Below are 20,065 nucleotides of genomic sequence, written 5' to 3'. Positions count from 1 at the left end.
AAATGGCTTGCGATTCCACTTTTAAGGATATTTGGGACATTCTGTGATTGGAAACGTATCCCACTTTGTGAATGTATTTTAATGTCAATAACACATATTTAACCTTAAATAAACATGTGTATCTATTGGTTAAATTAAATAATGTAATAAGCTGTAACCAGTTAGTGAAATGGGAAACGAATACTAAAAATTGGGATATTTTGCTCTTTCTGCCACACCTCTCACTCTGCCCACTGACCCAATCCATTGGTTATTCCCGCCCTCTGATTCTCCTCCCACAGTTTCCCTACTTTTTTTCCCCCACTTCGACCACTGCCTGGCACTAACATGCATTAAGACAACTGTGGGCTTTTACCACTGGGTCTCTTAGAGAATGACACCTCAGGTCCATACACGGGGCTACACACAGCACGTTTCTGGGTTCTTCGCACAACTTGTTTGCTATTTGACGCCAGACTTCTGCAGCTTGAGTTGAGGAAATTAAACATCCCCTTGTGCTTGTATAAAACATAGCTGCCAAATGGCATTGGCACCATGTTGTGTCCATTCGTAGCTTTTATCCAACAACACTTTGCATGCTGGAATGTTTAACCCCTTACTTAGATGGTCACAGCACAACTCCCAGAATGCAAGGCGCTGTTGGCTTAAAATCCAGGCCTGGCTGGCAGTGTCACACGTGACGATAGAGCCATTTGGAGGCAATGGTGAATCTGTAATTTAGCAGGCGTGTCTATACTCTTAGTAAATTGTAAATACCACCAGTGTTAACACACTGAGGCCTCTGTTTGTTATGAAGTAAGGTCCAGTCTGGTGGTTCAGGTCAGTCCTTGTGAGGGAAGCTGCTGGACATGTTTTTACCATGCACTTTGAAAGTATTTTCACCTTGATGCAAGAAGAAAGTTGGATTGTTTTACAAAACATGCTTGATTTTTGTATATTGCTGGACTGGTGCTTGCTTTATTTTGCACTTTGAAAATATTTGCACTTTTTCTTTTGCTTTGCCAACTACAGTTTGAATAGATTGTCATTAGGTACTTGCTGACATGGTTTGTTTTTATTCTATAAGCAGTGTTATTTATGGTGCTGCTTGCACTTGTCTGTAATACGTGTACCTTAAATGTATTGTGTTAGACCTGTCAGCCCTTTGGGTGGTCCCTCCTCATCATTATTTATTTTGTCCCACTTTTGCCTCAAACCCTGTTTGAATTTTTCCTTTTTGGGAACCACCAGACTTTTTAGTGTTGCTGCAGATTCAGGGAGCCATTTTACCTACCCCTGAAACTTCTGTCTGAGGGCCTGAAGCACAAAATGGTGGCCACCTGTGACATCACCAGCATCCACTGGAACCTACCAGCACCTTCCAGAACATTCCAGAACCCTGTGACAGTTGGAGGCGGTTTAGAATGTTGGGGAGTTAAGAGAGAGAGTTGGCAGTTGGAGCTGGCAGTTGGCACCTGACTGGTGAGGAGTGAGCAGCACAAACTCGAAGGAGGAAGGAGTGAAGCAGCAGGGGTGGAAACTTGTGCCTGGAGTGGGGTCCATAAACCCACCCTTGATACTAGTCCCTACTGACGGAGCCCAGCCTAGAGCCCTGTGGGGGAAGAAGTCAGAAAAACCATCCTGAGGACCTGGACAGCAGGAACAGGCCTTAGAAACAAGAGAACAGCAAGATCCTGACCTGGAAGCTGGTTTCCCTGAAGTCCGACGTCGAGTAGCCTAAGACCTGGAGCCCGAGGTGGAGAAGCGGCGCTGACTGGAAAAGCAGACGTCGTACCCGGAGCCGCCAGAGGTCGAGAGAGGGCGCCGTCAGAGGTCGTGAGGAATACCAGAGGTCGAGGAGGAAGTCACCCGAGGTCGAGTGAGCGACGTCATCGGAGGAGTGAAGTCCGCCCTCCGGAGTCGTCGGAGACCGAGGTGAAGGGTAACGGAGGTCGGGAGTGAGGATCGCACTCCGGAGTCGCCGGAACCTGTGAGAATCGTGCCGGAGGTCGGGAGTGGAGGTCGCACTCCGGAGTCGCCGGAAACCTAAGGAGAGGGACACCGGAGGTCGGGAGTGAGGATCGCACTTCGGAGCCGCCGGAAGTCGACATCGAGGCAAGGCCGGCCGACGTCATCGAATCCGAGGTCGCCATCGGACCGGAGCCGCCCGAAGTCGACATCGAGTAAAGACTGCCCGACGCCATCGAATCGGAGGTCGAGAACGAACCGAGGCCGCTGACATCGAGACCGGAACCGCCTGCCGGCGTCGTCAAAGAACTGACATTGTGCCGAGGCCGCCGACATCGAACTGGAACCGCCTCACGGCATCGACCCGACTCCAGCGGCGTCGGAGCATCAGAAAAAGGGCAGTAAGTGGAGTAGAGGGCGCCTAAGGCCCTGTGGAGACCTGAGAGACTGCTCTAAGGGGCTAGGGAGGTGCTGGAACCAACCTGACGGTGCCAGGGGTGAACTGGGTCTAATCTAGAGAAGTTGTGTGGAGAGAGAGAGCCAGGTCTCTGGTATTTTCCCCCTTTATCTACCTCAGTTTAGGCCTCAGCCTTGTCCAAGCCAGGGAGTAGACACCCTCAAGCCTTCCACATCCCCACAAGCTGTGCTTGGGCCAAATCAGCCCTTAGGAATCAAAAGTGATCTGATTCCATGAGTGTCACTGTCAGCTTTTAGGTATTTATTAGGGGCACTGTATTTATTGTATTTAACCTATTTATTGTTCCACTGTAATTATTGGTCCACAGTATTTATTGATGCACAATATTTATGGGTTACAGTATTTATTGCCTCAGAATATTTAATTGCCTGTCTGTATTGCACTTTTATTTATGCCTTCAGTATTTTTGATCTCCCCTATTTATTGAATCATTAAGCCAGTATTTATTTGACCTGCACTTTCTAAAAAAGTTTGTATATTGTGATTGTTATTTATTTTCTCCAATCAGCAACTAAGAGAAAAAGAAGATAAAGAAAGTTATTTTCATAATTGTTACGGTGTAGAGTCGTTTTTGGAACGGATGCACGCATGGTTATTGTTTGGGTATGTTGTATGCTTAGCACGGAGCCTGATTCCTGACCACTCGAGCCAAGCTACCACAGTGTGTCCGGAAGACCACCACCAACCCTTCCAGAGTGGGAGTGTGGTTTTCTAACATAAATTGGTGTTCAGTGGTGGGATAGAGCTGTGCCTACGCATACTCAACAATAACTGTGGGTAGTCCATAGGCCTACACCGGGAGTTTTCTCAAGAGCGGCCTTCCTAATTGTGGGTTTTTGTTTTTTCCAAATTTACTCTGGTGGTGGGAGGAGGTATTATTAAAGGTACCCCCCTGCATAGTTACTGCACAAAAACCTGTCCTCTAACCTGAGTGGGCAAGATGGAGTTTGTACTAGAAAATCTAGAAACGTACACTGTGGCCCAACTCAGGGAGTTTTGCCAGCGGGAGGGGGTGTACTGTCCCCCAGGAGCAAAGAAGGGTGCACTCCAAACCAGCTTAAGGGCTTGGGGGGAGGCACGCCGAGAAAGCAAGGCTGAGGAGGAAGACAGGGATGGAGAGCCTGACCCCGAGGGGGCTGAGATGTACCAACCTGAGGTGGGGAACCTGTCAGCAGGGCCCAGAACCATTTCTAGGAAGGGCAGCAGTGCCTCTAGCGGTGGCTTGTCTGAAGTGGAGCTAACAGACCGGAGGGAGAAAAGACAGCTCACATGGGACTTAGCAAGGCTGGAAAAGGAGAAGGAGGAGCAGAGGATGGCCCATGAATTACGACTGAAAGAAATAGATCTTCAGATCTTGAGAATCGGGGCACAACCTGTTCCTAATGGTGGCAGCCAAACCCAAGAGATCACCAGGGAACCTAAACCATACCTGCCAAAGGACATAGTAGCTAGCTATGGAGTGGGCGACGATATCGCCAAGTGGCTAGCGGCCTATGAGGTCTCATTGAGGGCCCATGGGGTTCCAGAGAAGTACTGGGGAGGGGGATTGTACAAGTACATGCCTCCAGCGGGTAGGGATGCTTTATTGGCCCTCGAGGAGGATGAGCAGACCCACTACCCCACCATGAAACTGGCGCTCATCAGAAAGTTTGGACTAACACCTGAAAAGTACAGACAGAAGTTCAGGGGTAGTCACAAACTGGGCACGCAGAATTGGGTGGACTTCCTGGACTATGCGAAGAAGGCAATGGAAGGTTGGATTCAGGGCAGTGAAGTGAGGAACTACGAGGGGTTGTTTGACCTGGTACTGAAGGAACACCTGCTCGAGAAATGTTTCCCTGAACTGCGGCAACACCTGGTGGATAGCAAGCTGACCAGTCCCCGGAAGCTTGCTGAGGAGGCGGACATTTGGGCTAGTACCCGGGTGTCCACAAGGGGGACTGGAGGGGATACTCAAAAGGCCGGACAGGGCGCCCCCCAGAAGAAAGAGGGAGGGGAAAAGAAAAAGGAGTTCTCCAAAGGCCCCCAAAATAACTTCCAAGGGAAGGGAACAGGATTCACCCCTAAGGCTAACCCGCCCAGAAACCCTAATCCTGGCCAGAGTCAGCAGCCAAGGGTTGTCCATTGCTATGAGTGCGGTGGCGTTGGACACTATAAAGGAGATCCGAAGTGCTTGAAACGACCACCCCCTCCCACTGGAGGAAAGACCCCCGGAGTAGCTAGTGTAGTGCTCGGGGAGGAGATGCCCTTAACTAAGGGAAGGGAGTGGGCGGGTGTCACTTTAGTGTCCCTGGGAGAACGGGAGATGGTTCCTAAGATCCAGGTGCCCGCAAATACCGCAAAGTATGGGCAATGGGTCACCATCAACGGCCAAAGAGGGGAGGCTCTGAGAGACACAGGAGCCAGTATGACTATGGTGCGTAGCCAACTGGTGTCTCCAGAGCAGGTAATTCCCGATGTACTCCACCCAGCCGCGATGGCTGACGGCAGAACAGGCCACTATCCAGTGGCCGAGGTTCCCTTTGAATGGGGGGGGGTTGCAGGTTCACTTCGAGTTGCCGTAAGCCCTGCCGTGCCAGTCGATTGTCTGCTGGGGAATGACATGGAGCACAACGCTTGGAAGGAGGTGGAATACCGGACTCACACCGAGATGCTGGGTACACCTGACTGGGCCTGTGTTAGCACAAGGTCCACGACTACCCGAAGAGGGAGTTCATTTCGGCTGGAGCCTGGAACAAAGGCCCAGCCAGCTGCCAGTCAAGGGAAGAACCGAGGACAGGAGGAGCCTGCCTCGGCGTCCCCACCCCGTAGGACGGATAGGCCACCGGAGGTGGTGGACCAGGAGTCTGCGGTGGGGGACGTTACCAACCTGGAGGACCTACCCATCCCGGCCGAGTGGCACGTGGAGGGAGGCCCGTCCAGGGAGGAATTCTGCCAGGGCCAGAGGGAGTGCCCTACCCTTGAGGGGCTGAGGCGACAGGCCGAAGCCCAGGCAGCAGGGAACGTTGAAGGGAACTACAGTGTTTACTGGGAGGATGGCCTCCTCTACAGTGAACCCAAGGCACCCCTACACGGATCGTCACGAGCCTTGGTAGTTCCTCAACGTTATCGAGCCTTCCTTCTGGAGTTGGCTCACGAGATACCATTGGCAGGACACTTGGGGCAAGACAAGACCTTCGCCCGTCTTGTCCCACACTTTTATTGGCCTCAGATGAAAGTGTCGTCCGATACCTACTGCCGGACATGTGTGTCTTGCCAAGCCAGTGGGAAAACAGGGGTGAAGCTGAAAGCTCCCCTGGAACCACTTCCTGTCGTTAGCACCCCCTTTGAAAGGGTGGGCATCGACATTGTGGGTCCATTAGATCCGCCGACTACAGCTGGGCACAGGTTTATCCCGGTTCTGGTGGATCATGCCACACGGTACCCAGAGGCAATACCTCTGAGGACCATAACAGCACCTGTTGTGGCAAGGGCCCTGATGGGAATCTTTACCCGAGTGGGTTTTCCCAAGGAAGTTGTGTCCGACAGGGGGACCAACTTCATGTCAGCGTATATGCGGGCAATGTGGAAGGAGTGTGGAGTGACATACCGGTTCACCACTCCTTACCACCCCCAGACAAATGGTCTGGTGGAAAGGTTTAACAAAACCTTGAAGGGCATGATCAGAAGTCTGCCTGAAAGCCTGCGGAGGAAATGGGACGTCCTCCTACCCTGTTTACTTTTTTCCTACAGGGAAGTGCCACAGAAGGGAGTGGGCTTCAGCCCCTTCGAGCTTCTGTATGGGCACCCTGTACGTGGACCTCTCAACCTGGTGAGAGACGGATGGGAAAGAACTCCCAGAAAGCTTCCCCAGGATGTGGTGAGCTACATGCTGGCCTTCCGGAGCCAAATGGCTAAGTTGTGGAAGCAAGCTTCTGACAACTTGGAAGCCAGCCAAGCAGTGATGAAGGCGTGGTATGACCACAATGCTCACCCGGTGGAGTTGGAGCCTGGCCAGAAGGTGTGGGTGATCGAACCCGGAGAGCTTAGTGCCCTCCAGGATCGCTGGTCAGGACCCTTTGAGGTGTTGGAGAAGAAGGGTAAGGCTACCTACTTGGTGGACCTGAAGACCCCTCGTCAGCCCCTGCGGGTGCTGCATGCCAACCGCCTCAAACCCCACCACGAGAGGCCCGAAGTCATCTTGATGATGGTGACTGACGGAGGAGAGGACATGGAAAGCGAGCCTCTCCCTGATCTGTTTGCGTCTCAAGAGAAGGATGGGTCGGTGGAGGGAGTGATTCTCTCCCCATCTCTAACTCCTGAACAGCAGGAGGACTGTCGCCAGGTCCTGGGGCAGTACTCTTCGTTGTTCTCCCTTGTCCCGGGTAGGACTCACCTGTGCGTCCATGACGTGGACACAGGAGACAGCCCACCTGTGAAGTCCAAGATCTACCGGATGTCAGACAGGGTGAAGGCCAGCATTCACAGTGAAGTCACTAAGATGCTGGAGCTAGGAGTGATCGAACCTTCTAGCAGCCCCTGGTCCAGTCCGGTGGTGTTAGTACCAAAAGCTGCACCACCGGGTGCCCAACCAGAACTGAGGTTCTGTGTGGACTATCGGGGACTGAATTCAGTGACCAAAACTGATGCTCATCCGATCCCTAGGGCGGATGAATTGATTGACCGGCTGGGAGCTGCCCAATATCTAAGTACCTTTGACCTTACTTCAGGGTACTGGCAGATCTCTTTGACTGATGGAGCAAGGGAAAGGTCAGCCTTCTCCACGCCCAATGGCCACTACCAGTTCTGTGTGATGCCCTTTGGGCTCAAGAACGCACCTGCCACGTTTCAGCGCCTGGTAAACCAGATCCTCACCGGAATGGAGAGTTTCTCTGCTGCTTATCTGGATGACATAGCCGTCTTCAGTAACAGCTGGGAGGATCACTTGCGTCACCTGCAAGCTGTTCTCCAGGCCCTGAGACAAGCTGGATTGACGATCAAGGCCAGCAAGTGCCAGATCGGGCAGGGGTCGGTAGTGTACCTTGGACACTTGGTGGGTAGGGGAGCAGTGCAACCCCTCCAGGCGAAGATCGAGGCCATCATGGCCTGGGAACCCCCCAAGACACAGACTGAGGTCCGAGCATTTCTGGGCCTCACGGGATACTACCGCCGCTTCGTGAAGGGGTACGGTACCATCGTAACCCCCCTCACGGAGCTCACGTCCAAGAAACAACCTCGACGGGTAGTCTGGACGGAGGCTTGTCAGCAAGCCTTTGAGAGATTGAAGAAAGCCATGTGCGAGGCCCCGGTCTTAAGGGCCCCAGACTTTTCCAAGGAGTTCATTGTCCAGACAGATGCATCAGAACATGGCATTGGGGCAGTGTTATCGCAACTCAATGAAGAGGGTCTGGATCAACCCGTGGTCTTCCTATCCCGGAGACTACTTCCCAGGGAACAGAAGTGGAGTGCAATAGAGCGTGAAGCCTTTGCAGTGGTATGGGCTCTGAAGAAGTTGCGGCCATACCTGTTTGGCTCGCACTTCCTAGTTCAGACCGACCACAGACCCCTTCGTTGGCTGATGCAGATGAAGGGGGAGAATCCCAAGTTGTTGAGGTGGTCTATTTCCCTACAGGGAATGGACTTTCAGGTGGAACATCGGCCTGGAGTGGACCACGCCAATGCAGACGGTCTCTCAAGGTATTTCCGCCTTAGTGATGAGAACTCCCAAGGGGTTGGGTAGCTCTCCCCACTTTCAGCTGGGGGGGACGCGTGTTAGACCTGTCAGCCCTTTGGGTGGTCCCTCCTCATCATTATTTATTTTGTCCCACTTTTGCCTCAAACCCTGTTTGAATTTTTCCTTTTTGGGAACCACCAGACTTTTTAGTGTTGCTGCAGATTCAGGGAGCCATTTTACCTACCCCTGAAACTTCTGTCTGAGGGCCTGAAGCACAAAATGGTGGCCACCTGTGACATCACCAGCATCCACTGGAACCTACCAGCACCTTCCAGAACATTCCAGAACCCTGTGACAGTTGGAGGCGGTTTAGAATGTTGGGGAGTTAAGAGAGAGAGTTGGCAGTTGGAGCTGGCAGTTGGCACCTGACTGGTGAGGAGTGAGCAGCACAAACTCGAAGGAGGAAGGAGTGAAGCAGCAGGGGTGGAAACTTGTGCCTGGAGTGGGGTCCATAAACCCACCCTTGATACTAGTCCCTACTGACGGAGCCCAGCCTAGAGCCCTGTGGGGGAAGAAGTCAGAAAAACCATCCTGAGGACCTGGACAGCAGGAACAGGCCTTAGAAACAAGAGAACAGCAAGATCCTGACCTGGAAGCTGGTTTCCCTGAAGTCCGACGTCGAGTAGCCTAAGACCTGGAGCCCGAGGTGGAGAAGCGGCGCTGACTGGAAAAGCAGACGTCGTACCCGGAGCCGCCAGAGGTCGAGAGAGGGCGCCGTCAGAGGTCGTGAGGAATACCAGAGGTCGAGGAGGAAGTCACCCGAGGTCGAGTGAGCGACGTCATCGGAGGAGTGAAGTCCGCCCTCCGGAGTCGTCGGAGACCGAGGTGAAGGGTAACGGAGGTCGGGAGTGAGGATCGCACTCCGGAGTCGCCGGAACCTGTGAGAATCGTGCCGGAGGTCGGGAGTGGAGGTCGCACTCCGGAGTCGCCGGAAACCTAAGGAGAGGGACACCGGAGATCGGGAGTGAGGATCGCACTTCGGAGCCGCCGGAAGTCGACATCGAGGCAAGGCCGGCCGACGTCATCGAATCCGAGGTCGCCATCGGACCGGAGCCGCCCGAAGTCGACATCGAGTAAAGACTGCCCGACGCCATCGAATCGGAGGTCGAGATCGAACCGAGGCCGCTGACATCGAGACCGGAACCGCCTGCCGGCGTCGTCAAAGAACTGACATTGTGCCGAGGCCGCCGACATCGAACTGGAACCGCCTCACGGCATCGACCCGACTCCAGCGGCGTCGGAGCATCAGAAAAAGGGCAGTAAGTGGAGTAGAGGGCGCCTAAGGCCCTGTGGAGACCTGAGAGACTGCTCTAAGGGGCTAGGGAGGTGCTGGAACCAACCTGACGGTGCCAGGGGTGAACTGGGTCTAATCTAGAGAAGTTGTGTGGAGAGAGAGAGCCAGGTCTCTGGTATTTTCCCCCTTTATCTACCTCAGTTTAGGCCTCAGCCTTGTCCAAGCCAGGGAGTAGACACCCTCAAGCCTTCCACATCCCCACAAGCTGTGCTTGGGCCAAATCAGCCCTTAGGAATCAAAAGTGATCTGATTCCATGAGTGTCACTGTCAGCTTTTAGGTATTTATTAGGGGCACTGTATTTATTGTATTTAACCTATTTATTGTTCCACTGTAATTATTGGTCCACAGTATTTATTGATGCACAATATTTATGGGTTACAGTATTTATTGCCTCAGAATATTTAATTGCCTGTCTGTATTGCACTTTTATTTATGCCTTCAGTATTTATGATCTCCCCTATTTATTGAATCATTAAGCCAGTATTTATTTGACCTGCACTTTCTAAAAAAGTTTGTATATTGTGATTGTTATTTATTTTCTCCAATCAGCAACTAAGAGAAAAAGAAGATAAAGAAAGTTATTTTCATAATTGTTACGGTGTAGAGTCGTTTTTGGAACGGATGCACGCATGGTTATTGTTTGGGTATGTTGTATGCTTAGCACGGAGCCTGATTCCTGACCACTCGAGCCAAGCTACCACAGTGTGTCTGGAAGACCACCACCAACCCTTCCAGAGTGGGTGTGTGGTTTTCTAACATATTGTATTTGTATTTAGCATTGTTTACACTACAGAAATGATAAATTAAAACAGACAAACATCTGCATCAATGTTCTGAAGTATCCAAACAGTTTTCTTCCTCGGCCTTGTTTGCCTGCTTGTTTTGCAATGCTTACTAATAAATACATTATGATTGAAATTTCTTCCTCACTTCACGTTATTATCATGCACAGCCCTTGACGGTCGCTAGTGTGTGGCTGCAGATAATTCACCAGTCTATTTCTCTTGACTTTCGCAGGATACTGAGTTATAGCTTGTGTACTTCTCATGTATATTGTCTGTCGAGTTTTTATGGAATTGCAGGTTTGGGTTGGTCTTTCAAAGTTTCAATGTATTGTCAATTCTATTTCAGACCCTTCATAGTTGTTCTTTGTTCTTCAGCCAAAGGCAGTTCCTGAGGCAATAGGACCACTCCTTGGCATTGTTCTGATTGCTGGCTCAGTTAAATAATCTGCTTTTGACAGTATTGTTATAAATGGCATAGCTTGCATGTTAAGAGTGTTTCCCACTTTCTCATTGGAACTTAGAGAAAGACAATATAGAGGCATTTCATTTAAATGTTGGAGGTTTCAAATCAAAATATGCTAGATTTCTGGGTGGTAGGGCAAAGTGGTAGATGGTGGGCTGCGCCGCCGGGGGAGGGGGGCCCCCCTCCATGTGCTTTGCAAGGGGCCCCCTCAAGTTTCGTTACGCCTCTTCGGCTAGTAGCTCAGCTCAAGCCATGGCTCTCTGTCGAATAGAGCATGATTTTAGTAAGTACTTCACCCTCATTCCTCTGAACGAAAGCAACACTCTTGATATGCAAGGGGCAGACATTAGAGAGTGGGGGAGTTCCTACAAACAATAACAAGAGAATATTTCTGTTCGGATAGGCAGAGAAGTTTTAATGCATGGGCCAGTGGGCTCCGGACCAGGTATCCAGCCTTTCAGGGGGCCCCCTGAGAGAGTCTTGCCCTGGTGACCTTGAATAATTCTAAAACAGATTGTTGTCAATAGCGTTTTACTTTAATTTATTTTTAATATGGGTAATGTGTGTCTATTGCAGACATTTTTCAGACAAATGTTATATTTATGTTTCATGTAACATCCATAAAAAAGTTTATTTTAGATCATAACAGTACCTCACATATGAGAAATGGGAGGGGGTTCAAAGAGATTGTTTGCAGTAATAGTAGTGAGCTGCTGCTGTGTTAAAATATTGAAAAACACACATTACTGTCCCTGAATATTAGATGTAAACACATTTAGAATTTGCACCAGTGTGTGTGTGTACTGGTAGTAAACTGGCCAAAGAGGGCATGAAAGAGTTAAAACTGGATCATAAATTCAAAGTTGTTCTGAACAAGGGCTCCCAAAATATGTTTGGCCTAGGGCCCCCTAAAATCCTTAAGACGTCTCTGCATAGGTACAGGGAAGCTGAGGCCTTACTTTTCTGATCAGTTGTAATGAAACAGTGAATTGTCGGCATCCCTCGCTAGCGTTTGCTGTCTTGGGGCCAGAATTTGATTAAAATGATTACAATTTCAGGCAAAAGCTCCTAGATACTGGGAGGATTAAGCCCAAATGTGCTCATAGTCTATGCAATAGAGCCTGCTTTTATAGCCGCAAGTGACTTTACCTTTTTCAGCCTACGATGAGGCTTTCTCTCTGCCATACTATTTAGGACATATGCTTCCTACAAAGTTTATGAGTCAAATTGGCCTTTAGCTTGCCCTCAACTGTCAATAATACTTTCCTAATTTGATTACATCCTAACACCCGCTCCCACAAATAGTCATTTTCTTGTCTCTATAGACAAGCATACTGATTCTCATTGTACCACTTACTCAGGAAGCGGGCCGGGGGTGGCAAGCAGGATTGGATAGGGTCCGCGGTTAACCTCTACCAGCGTTGGGAACACCGGAAAGGATGCGGGCATGCCCGCGAAAAAAGACGATGTTTGATTCGAAGTGTCTTTTTAATTACAGGACCCGCCCAATGAGAACAGGGGGTGGGGAGGCCAAAGGGGGTCAGAAGAGGGCAGGGGGCCCCTCATTGGCCATAGCTGTACTCACCGCCTGCCAACATTGGAACTCACCCACTCACACCAGAAAGAAGGTGGTCATCACAGCCTCAGGAGGGCACGGGAAAGGGGCAAGGCAGAGGCAGCACAGAAAGAGAACCAGAAGGAAGAGGAACCTAAGTAGAAGAGCTGCTCAAACAGGGTCCTTGGGATGCCTCACAGCAGGAACACGGGGGAGCAGATGACAGCACAAAATGACAGCAAGAATAGATGAGCTGTTCAACCATTGTCCTTGGGATGCCACACGGTAAGGACATGGGAGAGCAGGAAAGTTGCCAGCAAGGGTATAGGGAAGGGAACGGCACTTGCAGCCCGGGCCGCAAGGTAGCAATGTACGCCTAGAAACCCGCAAAGCCCAAGACACCTGCAAAGGGGCACCATGCAAGGTCAGTGCTGGCAGCTGGTAACAGAGAGAAAATCATTGGGACATGTATAAGCAAGAATTGGAATATGTAACAAATAAACATGGGTTGTGAATGACTAACCATGAAGTTGGGATATATATGATCCATGGTGTGTAATAAACTGCTGCCTTTATGCATCACAAACTGTGTCCCTGGAATGTTTCAAGGGGGGGTGGATGATGCATGATACGGCCATAAGGCAGGGGTGAACTTGCACGCTTGGGAGAGGTTAATGAATGTCGAGGAAAGTGTGACAAACGGGTAATGCGATGGGGCATTTTTCAAATGGATTCATTGTGGTCTTTTCCATTGCTCTTTTAATTACCAAGGTCTTTTCTCCTAGAAGATCCAGCACTGAAATATATGGCATGTTTGCACGAGCAGGTAAAGTGCATTTAACAGAAAACAATATTAACAGTTCTGAATAATATTTGATTCATGTGATTGAGCAGCTTACAAATGGATAAGCGTTTTTTAGGTCTCGCTGAGCCCCAGTGCTTGCGCTGGCTCGAAGAGACATTTTGTATGTGGGATTTTCAAAGTGCTGCTGGCTGGCCTAATGCTTGCGTTCACGCGATCGTGCACGCGCGCAGCCGTCCGTCAGCAGCACTTTGAAAACTCGTGTGCGTCATCGTGATCACTTTCGCTTTCAGAGCGATCGCGATGACGCACGCGCACACACAAACCCAACCTCACCCACAGGCCCTGGCCATCCCGAACCGCAGACGTTTTCCTCCCGAGCAGCAGTGTCCTTTATGCCGGAACTTCCTTCACAGGCTTGATAGTTCCAAATTCCCTCAAAAGTTTACCGTATGCCCCCAAGTCATTTGTGTAATGAGGTCACTTAACCATACAAATCGGGCTTTGCTCAGCACACGTACCTTCCGACCCACTCTCAACAAATTTCAACACTCCCTACTGAACCTTCTTAACATTTACCCATTTTCAGATTCTGCAGTGCATGTCAACACACGTGCAGCTTGCCCTAGACGTCCGTGACAGCACTTGACTTCCTCGGTTGGCATTTCGACCAGAGAGGGAAGCTGTGCCAGGCATGGTGAGAGAACTACGAATAGTAACCCCATACTGTAAATAGCTCATAAAGTGCTGTTCAGTAACAAACAAAAAAAACCTCCAAATCAGGCACATTGTTTTAGACCCCTCGCACCATTCCTTACCTGCTGCCCCTCCCACACTGGGCTGCACCTCAGATTGGAGACCGCCCAGACGTCGTCAATGTTCGCGAGCTGGCTAGCCTGCCATGGCATGAACTCGTCCAACACTAGGCTGTACTGTACTAAGCGCGATATTATACATCTAAAATGGCCACTGGGGTTAAACAAACACGCGGTCTAGTGTTTTAGGCGTAGATAAACCCATGCAAGTCGTTACGGAACGCAGAACTCTGCACTTGACGAAGAGAAATCCACCAGGATCCGGTCTACTTTTTTTTCATATGCATCTTTTATATAGCGCGAACTCGACCCGAAGGTATTGGAGCGCTTTACATGAGCACCGTATTTACATTACATATTTAGGCACGGGGAGATTCAGTGATTTGCCCACAATCACAGGATGTGGATGCGACCCCGAGGCTCGATCCCTGGTTTCTTGCACCATAGTCAGCAGCGCCGACCAACCCCTAAGCCACCAGTATGCGTGATTGTTACACCTTACTCCTTAACGCTGCATCAGACACTGGCTAATCCTTTTAAGATTCCAAAACTTTCCATCATCGTTTTCAATGTTATTCTTACTGACCTACGTTCAACTCAACCTCGACGTATTCTTGCATAACAGAATCGACAAACGCTCCTATTATCTCACATCCAACGATCCATATTTCGCACATCACATCATTATCACATTTATTTTTTCACTTGATCATCACGCACTTTACTGAGACATCAGCAAAGATGGTATATTTCTCGACATACATTGAAAACAGACAAATACTTTACTAGCAAACGCAGCATTTAAAACTTCCTTCAAAAGTAAACAGAAACCAATCAAAAGTTAGGCAAGAAGAAAAAACAAGCATTTGCAATGCAATAGGTCTCGCATTTACACGAGTTTGAGCTCTTCACATTGCAAATAACAATGCCTTTTATTTTTGTTTTGTTTTTAAAACATAAATAAAAGGCATTGTCGTTTACAATGCCAATAGCTTAAACTCACGTAAATGCGAGACCTATTGCATTGCAAATGCTTGTCTAAAATGCCCTCTGGGTTGCCTTCAGGGGAGCTTCCGTGAAGGACATTCAGAATATACCCACCTGAGCATCTCTGCACGCCATCATATCCCATTATCAGTTGCTGATGGCCGGAGGGCTCTCAGATTCCTTTGGTTGTTATGTACTGGCCTCAGTGGGCGTTAATTTGTTTTAGTACAAAAGAATCACAAGATGTTCCAGACTTTTGCCTCTGTGTCCTTCATTGATTCCCGGTGTGACTTTGGTTGGGGATTCCATACTTGGGTACATCCTTATGATGTATTGATGTAATGACTAGGATGAGGAAGTAGACGAAGAGGCAATGGCCCGATTCAAACCTTTAAGCTTCATTACACTGAGCTCTAGTCTTCCAGATCTTCCAGGGTACTCACCCTATTTTCCCTTCTGGTGGGACCATGGGTGGTATAGTAGTGCAGGAGTTGTTCCCAGGTTATGACTCACAGACGAGGCTGAGCATAGTACAGAAACCAAAGGTAAAGTATGGATTCACAATTTTGATTTAGCGGTGCAATCGAGAAATCCTGTCTTTTAAACCAAGCCAAACCCCATGGTATGAGGACTGGTACAAGGAAGACTAGGGCTCGGAGTAATGAAGATTACTGGCAAACAATTAGAGAAGTTACAAGTCTGGCCATTTTTTTGAAGGCAGGATAGAAGGTTTATAAACGTTTCAAGCAAAATAAAAGATTACATTTTGGGAAAGTCTGCAAGCTTTCTTATGGCGTTTAGAAACCTAGAAAAGGGTGGAAACGAAATGGGTACCTGTTTCACTAATTGACAAACACAACTGAAAGTAAGCCAAGTTAATATGAAGTAAAATCATGAATATGGTGAAAGGCCAGTAGAGTCCCTAAAAATGTTGACGTCAACAACCTTATTACCTGATTATTTCTTGTTTTCTGATGTTCTGTGATGTGACCTTTTCACTTTTAGTTGCGCCACCACTTTAATCGTCCCTTCTGCATGTGTTTCACCAACCATGTTGGTCGCATGACATTGGTATATCCCTTCGTCTTCTTTCATCAGAGGATTTATCTAATTGTGAAGAAATCATAAAACAGAAGGTTAATAATATGCCAGGATGAAGGCTCAGTGAGTAAAATGACTAATGCAGTGACTTTTGGCCCGCAAATTGGAATCCTGGCAAGGCAAACTCATTCCACATTACCACAGAAGGATTGCTCATATAACGGATAGTAGATTTATTATCCACTTATTCAATTTTTTGTCCGTAGGTCGACACCAGTTTTGCTTCACGCAGATTTCTTATTCATAAGGTACCTGCTTGTCACACATTAGCCGGTTTTCTCCTCTTTCCTTCTGTTCATCATTATACTTACTCCGTTTTCTCCTTTCATATCTTATTAATTTCCACATTATTTCTGCACAATTTTTCCTTTCCTTGCCTGTTAGATTCACGGTGACCAATATGGTTTTGCAACTTCTTCCACTCACGCTTTTAAATTCCACCTCCGAGGGCTACAAGCATGTTACATATTCCCTGGACATGGATTTCACAATTTTCATTGGCTCATATTAATATTCACTGCCAACACCATAACTCTAGGAGTAACTACGTTTATCCTTTTGTTCACAGAGTTTTTCCCCTGAAGAAGGGACCTGTGAGTCCCGAAATCTATTGGGCTAATTGATAAGTTTGCAATTTACAACTAGCAACAGTCTTTGAATAATGCTATTTGCAGCAATGTGACTTATAACATATTGTTTGTTTACGTGTTCAACAAAAATTATGATTTCACTTACGATTGTATTACAATGCAAGCTTTCAGCAAAAAGATATTGTCATTGTTAGAAATATGTTAATGTCATACATTATGTTATTTCTATGTTAATTTGCATAACAACAAATATATGCAAAAAGACTTTGGATCATTTGTTTAGTTTATAAAATTAGTGTTTATTGATTAACAAGTTGAACTTCCAGTTGATTCGGAACAGTGCACACTACAACCAGGTGTTCCACCTGCATACTCCACAAGGCAAACTCAAGGCCACATTTATCAAGGGTTGCGTCGCTTTTGCAACATGCTGCATGGTGCAAGAGCGATGCAACCCCTGAAATATGATTTATCAAGCCACGCAAGCCACTTTGCATGGCCCTGAGTGGCTTGATAAATCCAGAGTAATGCAACACAGCACAAAGCGTTGCATTGCGTTACTCTGCCCCAGAGAGGCATTCCATGGGTCACGCAGGGTGTTCCCACGCAAAACCAATGGATGTTGCTGCATTCCCAGATTCACCTTACTGGTAGACCTGGGAATGCACCAAAATGCTACGCCTTCCCAGGGGAGGTGTACAGAGGACAATTATCTTCATTTCTCCTTGTTTTTTAGGTCTTGCCTAGGCAGCGCTTTCCTTTCTCTTCGAGACATGCTGGATTCAGGAATGGACTTGAAGCTCAGCCCACTTTCCGCCCATCTTTTTAATTGGCTCCTGTCACTGTCCTTTGTAAACGGTGGCGTTTCATCGGTCAATAGGCTTGGTAGTCCCTCCTTAGAACTGCCTTTTCTCTTCTTGTAACCTCCCATGAGGTCATCCCCTGTTACATGCGTTGTTACTCCCATGCTTTAATTATAGCCTGGGAGCACTATTTTCTTAATTGGCTTTCTTCTGCCTGGACACGCTTGCTCTCTCACAATGCTTTTTTTTTTAATTTAAGCAGCACGGCCGCCACAGCTGGGATAATGGCGGACATGCTTTTCTTTCGGTCATTGTTTTCATTTTTGACAGAGGGCCATGCCCGCTTTCTCTTTAATAATAGCGTGCACGCCATGCTAAATATGTAAAGCAGCGGCCGCCTTTTTGTTTTCTTATGCAGGACTCACCACAAACAACTTTACAAAGATTAATTTCTTAGCTTTTAACAGAGCTGTACACCGCGCTTTCACTTTCATAGTAGCGGACGGGCTCTATGCCTTCCAGCACTGCTGCGTCCCCAGACTCACATGACAACACCTTACCCTGCCCCACTACTCAGCAGCAGAAGCCAGAAGCAGTAGTGCCACCGGCCACAAACGCCATAGCGGTCGGCAGCGGCAAGATAACTGGCATGGGAATCATCTGACTAAATGCCCTTTAAATGCAGCATGTGCGCGTGAAGAAGCATTTCTTCAGCTTGCTGTGGATATGTTGGTTTCGGTTACCACTTTAGTTCTAGAAAGTTCCAAGTAACATGCAAGTTTCAACAGAGGCTATTCGAGGGCTGAACGCAAGTATTTCCCAGCTGCACCAGGCAAAGATTTAACGCCAAGAGGCAAAACTCTTCCAACGCTGCAAACTTACTCCGCCAGCAAGGAATTGTGGCACTATTAAATCACTGTAATTTCATTACAACAGAGGAATAAAGAAAAATATTAGGCGCACTGGCGCAAGTCCCAACAAAAACCGCCCCTCTTCTTCAGAGGTTCCTCCTGCCATTAAGACTGTTCTTTCTTTTTGTTTTGATGGTGTAATATTTCAAGGCACCTTCCTGTCTCTGCGCTTCCGCACCTATAAACTTAGGGGCAGATTTACAAGCCCCTTGCGCCACTTTTTCGTCTCTTTTCCCATGTTAAAAGTGACGCAAAAGTGGCGCACGGGGCTTGAAAATCTGCCCCTTAGTATCTTACATTGTTTAAAGTTGATCAGGCTTCCAGCCCCCAACATACAGATTTTCAGTGCTATTTGCAACAATTTATGTCAAACATAAATATGTTGCCATTTTCCCTCACAACAAGTGAGCAAAAAAAGTTACACAATGCATAAACGTTGGCGCCGTGCCTCCTCTGCTTGCTTCCTCGCTCAGCGCAGTTTCTTTTTAGAGGGTGAGTCTTAGGCTGTGGTGCGCATGCATGAGATCTCTGTGAGCAGCCACCTCGAAGGTGCAGGCTGCAGACTCATCTTCTGGTGCATATGTAAACTTAGTGGGGTCGCTTCCCCTCTTTACATTGTTTACAGTTGACTATGTTTTCAGTCCTCCGCATACAGATCTTTGGTGCGGTTCGCAACAATTTATCTGAAACAACCGTGCTAAAAGTTCCGCATCCACCTGAAATGCTGAGTTCCGAAACACATTCAGCTTTTTGTTGCAAAAAATTTCACCTCTTCCACTGTCGGTAAGAGGGCACGCTTGGCATGCTTTCTCGTTCTCACTTCTAAAGTGCTGTGCCTGCTTTGTATAGCCCTAATCGTGGACTTTATACATAACACACAGCATGAGGATCACTGTGTATTCCAACCTGTAGTCCACAACGAACAGGTGTGCCACAGAACTTGTTTCCTTCTGTTCATAGGCTTAGCTACCAATAGAGCATCAGTGGTACCTGAGTCCTGAGGTATGAGACTTGCCCCAAATCATGCCTGCCTTTTTTCTACCAAATTATCCGTAAACTGTCACGGTTTCTTTGCTTGCATGAAGGCCAATGGCTCCCTTGCTTCAACGGTATTCCCGCCAATTCTACCTTACGCTGCACAAAAGCTCTGTGAATATAAAATCAGGACTACCACAGTTCACTCCTGACTGGATGTAGCAAGGTGTGCAGCAGGCTCCACAGCACACATTAAAGGTACTAGGCATATGCCAGTTGACGCACTTTGGGTGTTGTTTAATATTAATGAGTGTGCATATATTTTCGAAGAGGTTATTTATTTAGGGAGTGTATCTCACAATACATCGTGAATAGTTTTTTTTCTAAAATACAGGGATGACTTCAAATGAATGGACAAAGTATGCAGTGTGAAAGTTTAATGGAGATTAGCACGGTAACGTTTGTAGAAAGCAAATAATCTGTGCAAAGGTATAGAGACATCTGCTCTTCAATGTTATGCTAAGTGCATTTGTATAGCCCACTAAAACCATCCGAATAGTTCAAAGCCTTTTTGGAGTCCGGGTATACTTTACGGTTCTGAGGTGTTCTCTGGATTTCGCACTTACCTTTTCGCCGTTATTCAATGATCATTATATTGTATAACAGCCGGCCAGGTCAGAATGCAGTACGCATTGTTTAATGAAAGAACTGTCTTGGATAGCGCCGGCTAAATCCTGTAATACATTTCTGTAGGGCTTTGTGTGAATGAATGTGTTTGTATAAGGAGTTTGCTGTTTGTTTTGTTGTTTTGGGGTGCACGCCTGTGAAGTGTTGGTCATCGTTGG

At 48.0% G+C, this 20,065-nt stretch overlaps 1 protein-coding gene across 1 annotated transcript in view; it reads right to left on the bottom strand.

Moving 5' to 3' along the window:
• Positions 1-20,065, bottom strand: part of IGFBPL1 (insulin like growth factor binding protein like 1) — a 165,165-nt gene that overhangs the window by 22,070 nt on the left and 123,030 nt on the right. The window contains exon 4 of the mRNA XM_085636588.1: positions 15,794-15,947. Coding sequence (XP_085492714.1) covers positions 15,798-15,947 — 150 coding nt within the window. The 3' untranslated portion in view covers positions 15,794-15,797. The remainder of the gene's footprint in view (positions 1-15,793; positions 15,948-20,065) is intronic.

The sequence above is a fragment of the Triturus cristatus genome, chromosome 2_1 (genome assembly GCF_964204655.1).
Source record: "Triturus cristatus chromosome 2_1, aTriCri1.1, whole genome shotgun sequence".
In the NCBI taxonomy this organism is placed as follows: Eukaryota; Metazoa; Chordata; class Amphibia; order Caudata; family Salamandridae; genus Triturus; species Triturus cristatus.
This window is presented reverse-complemented; position numbering and strand designations above follow the sequence as displayed.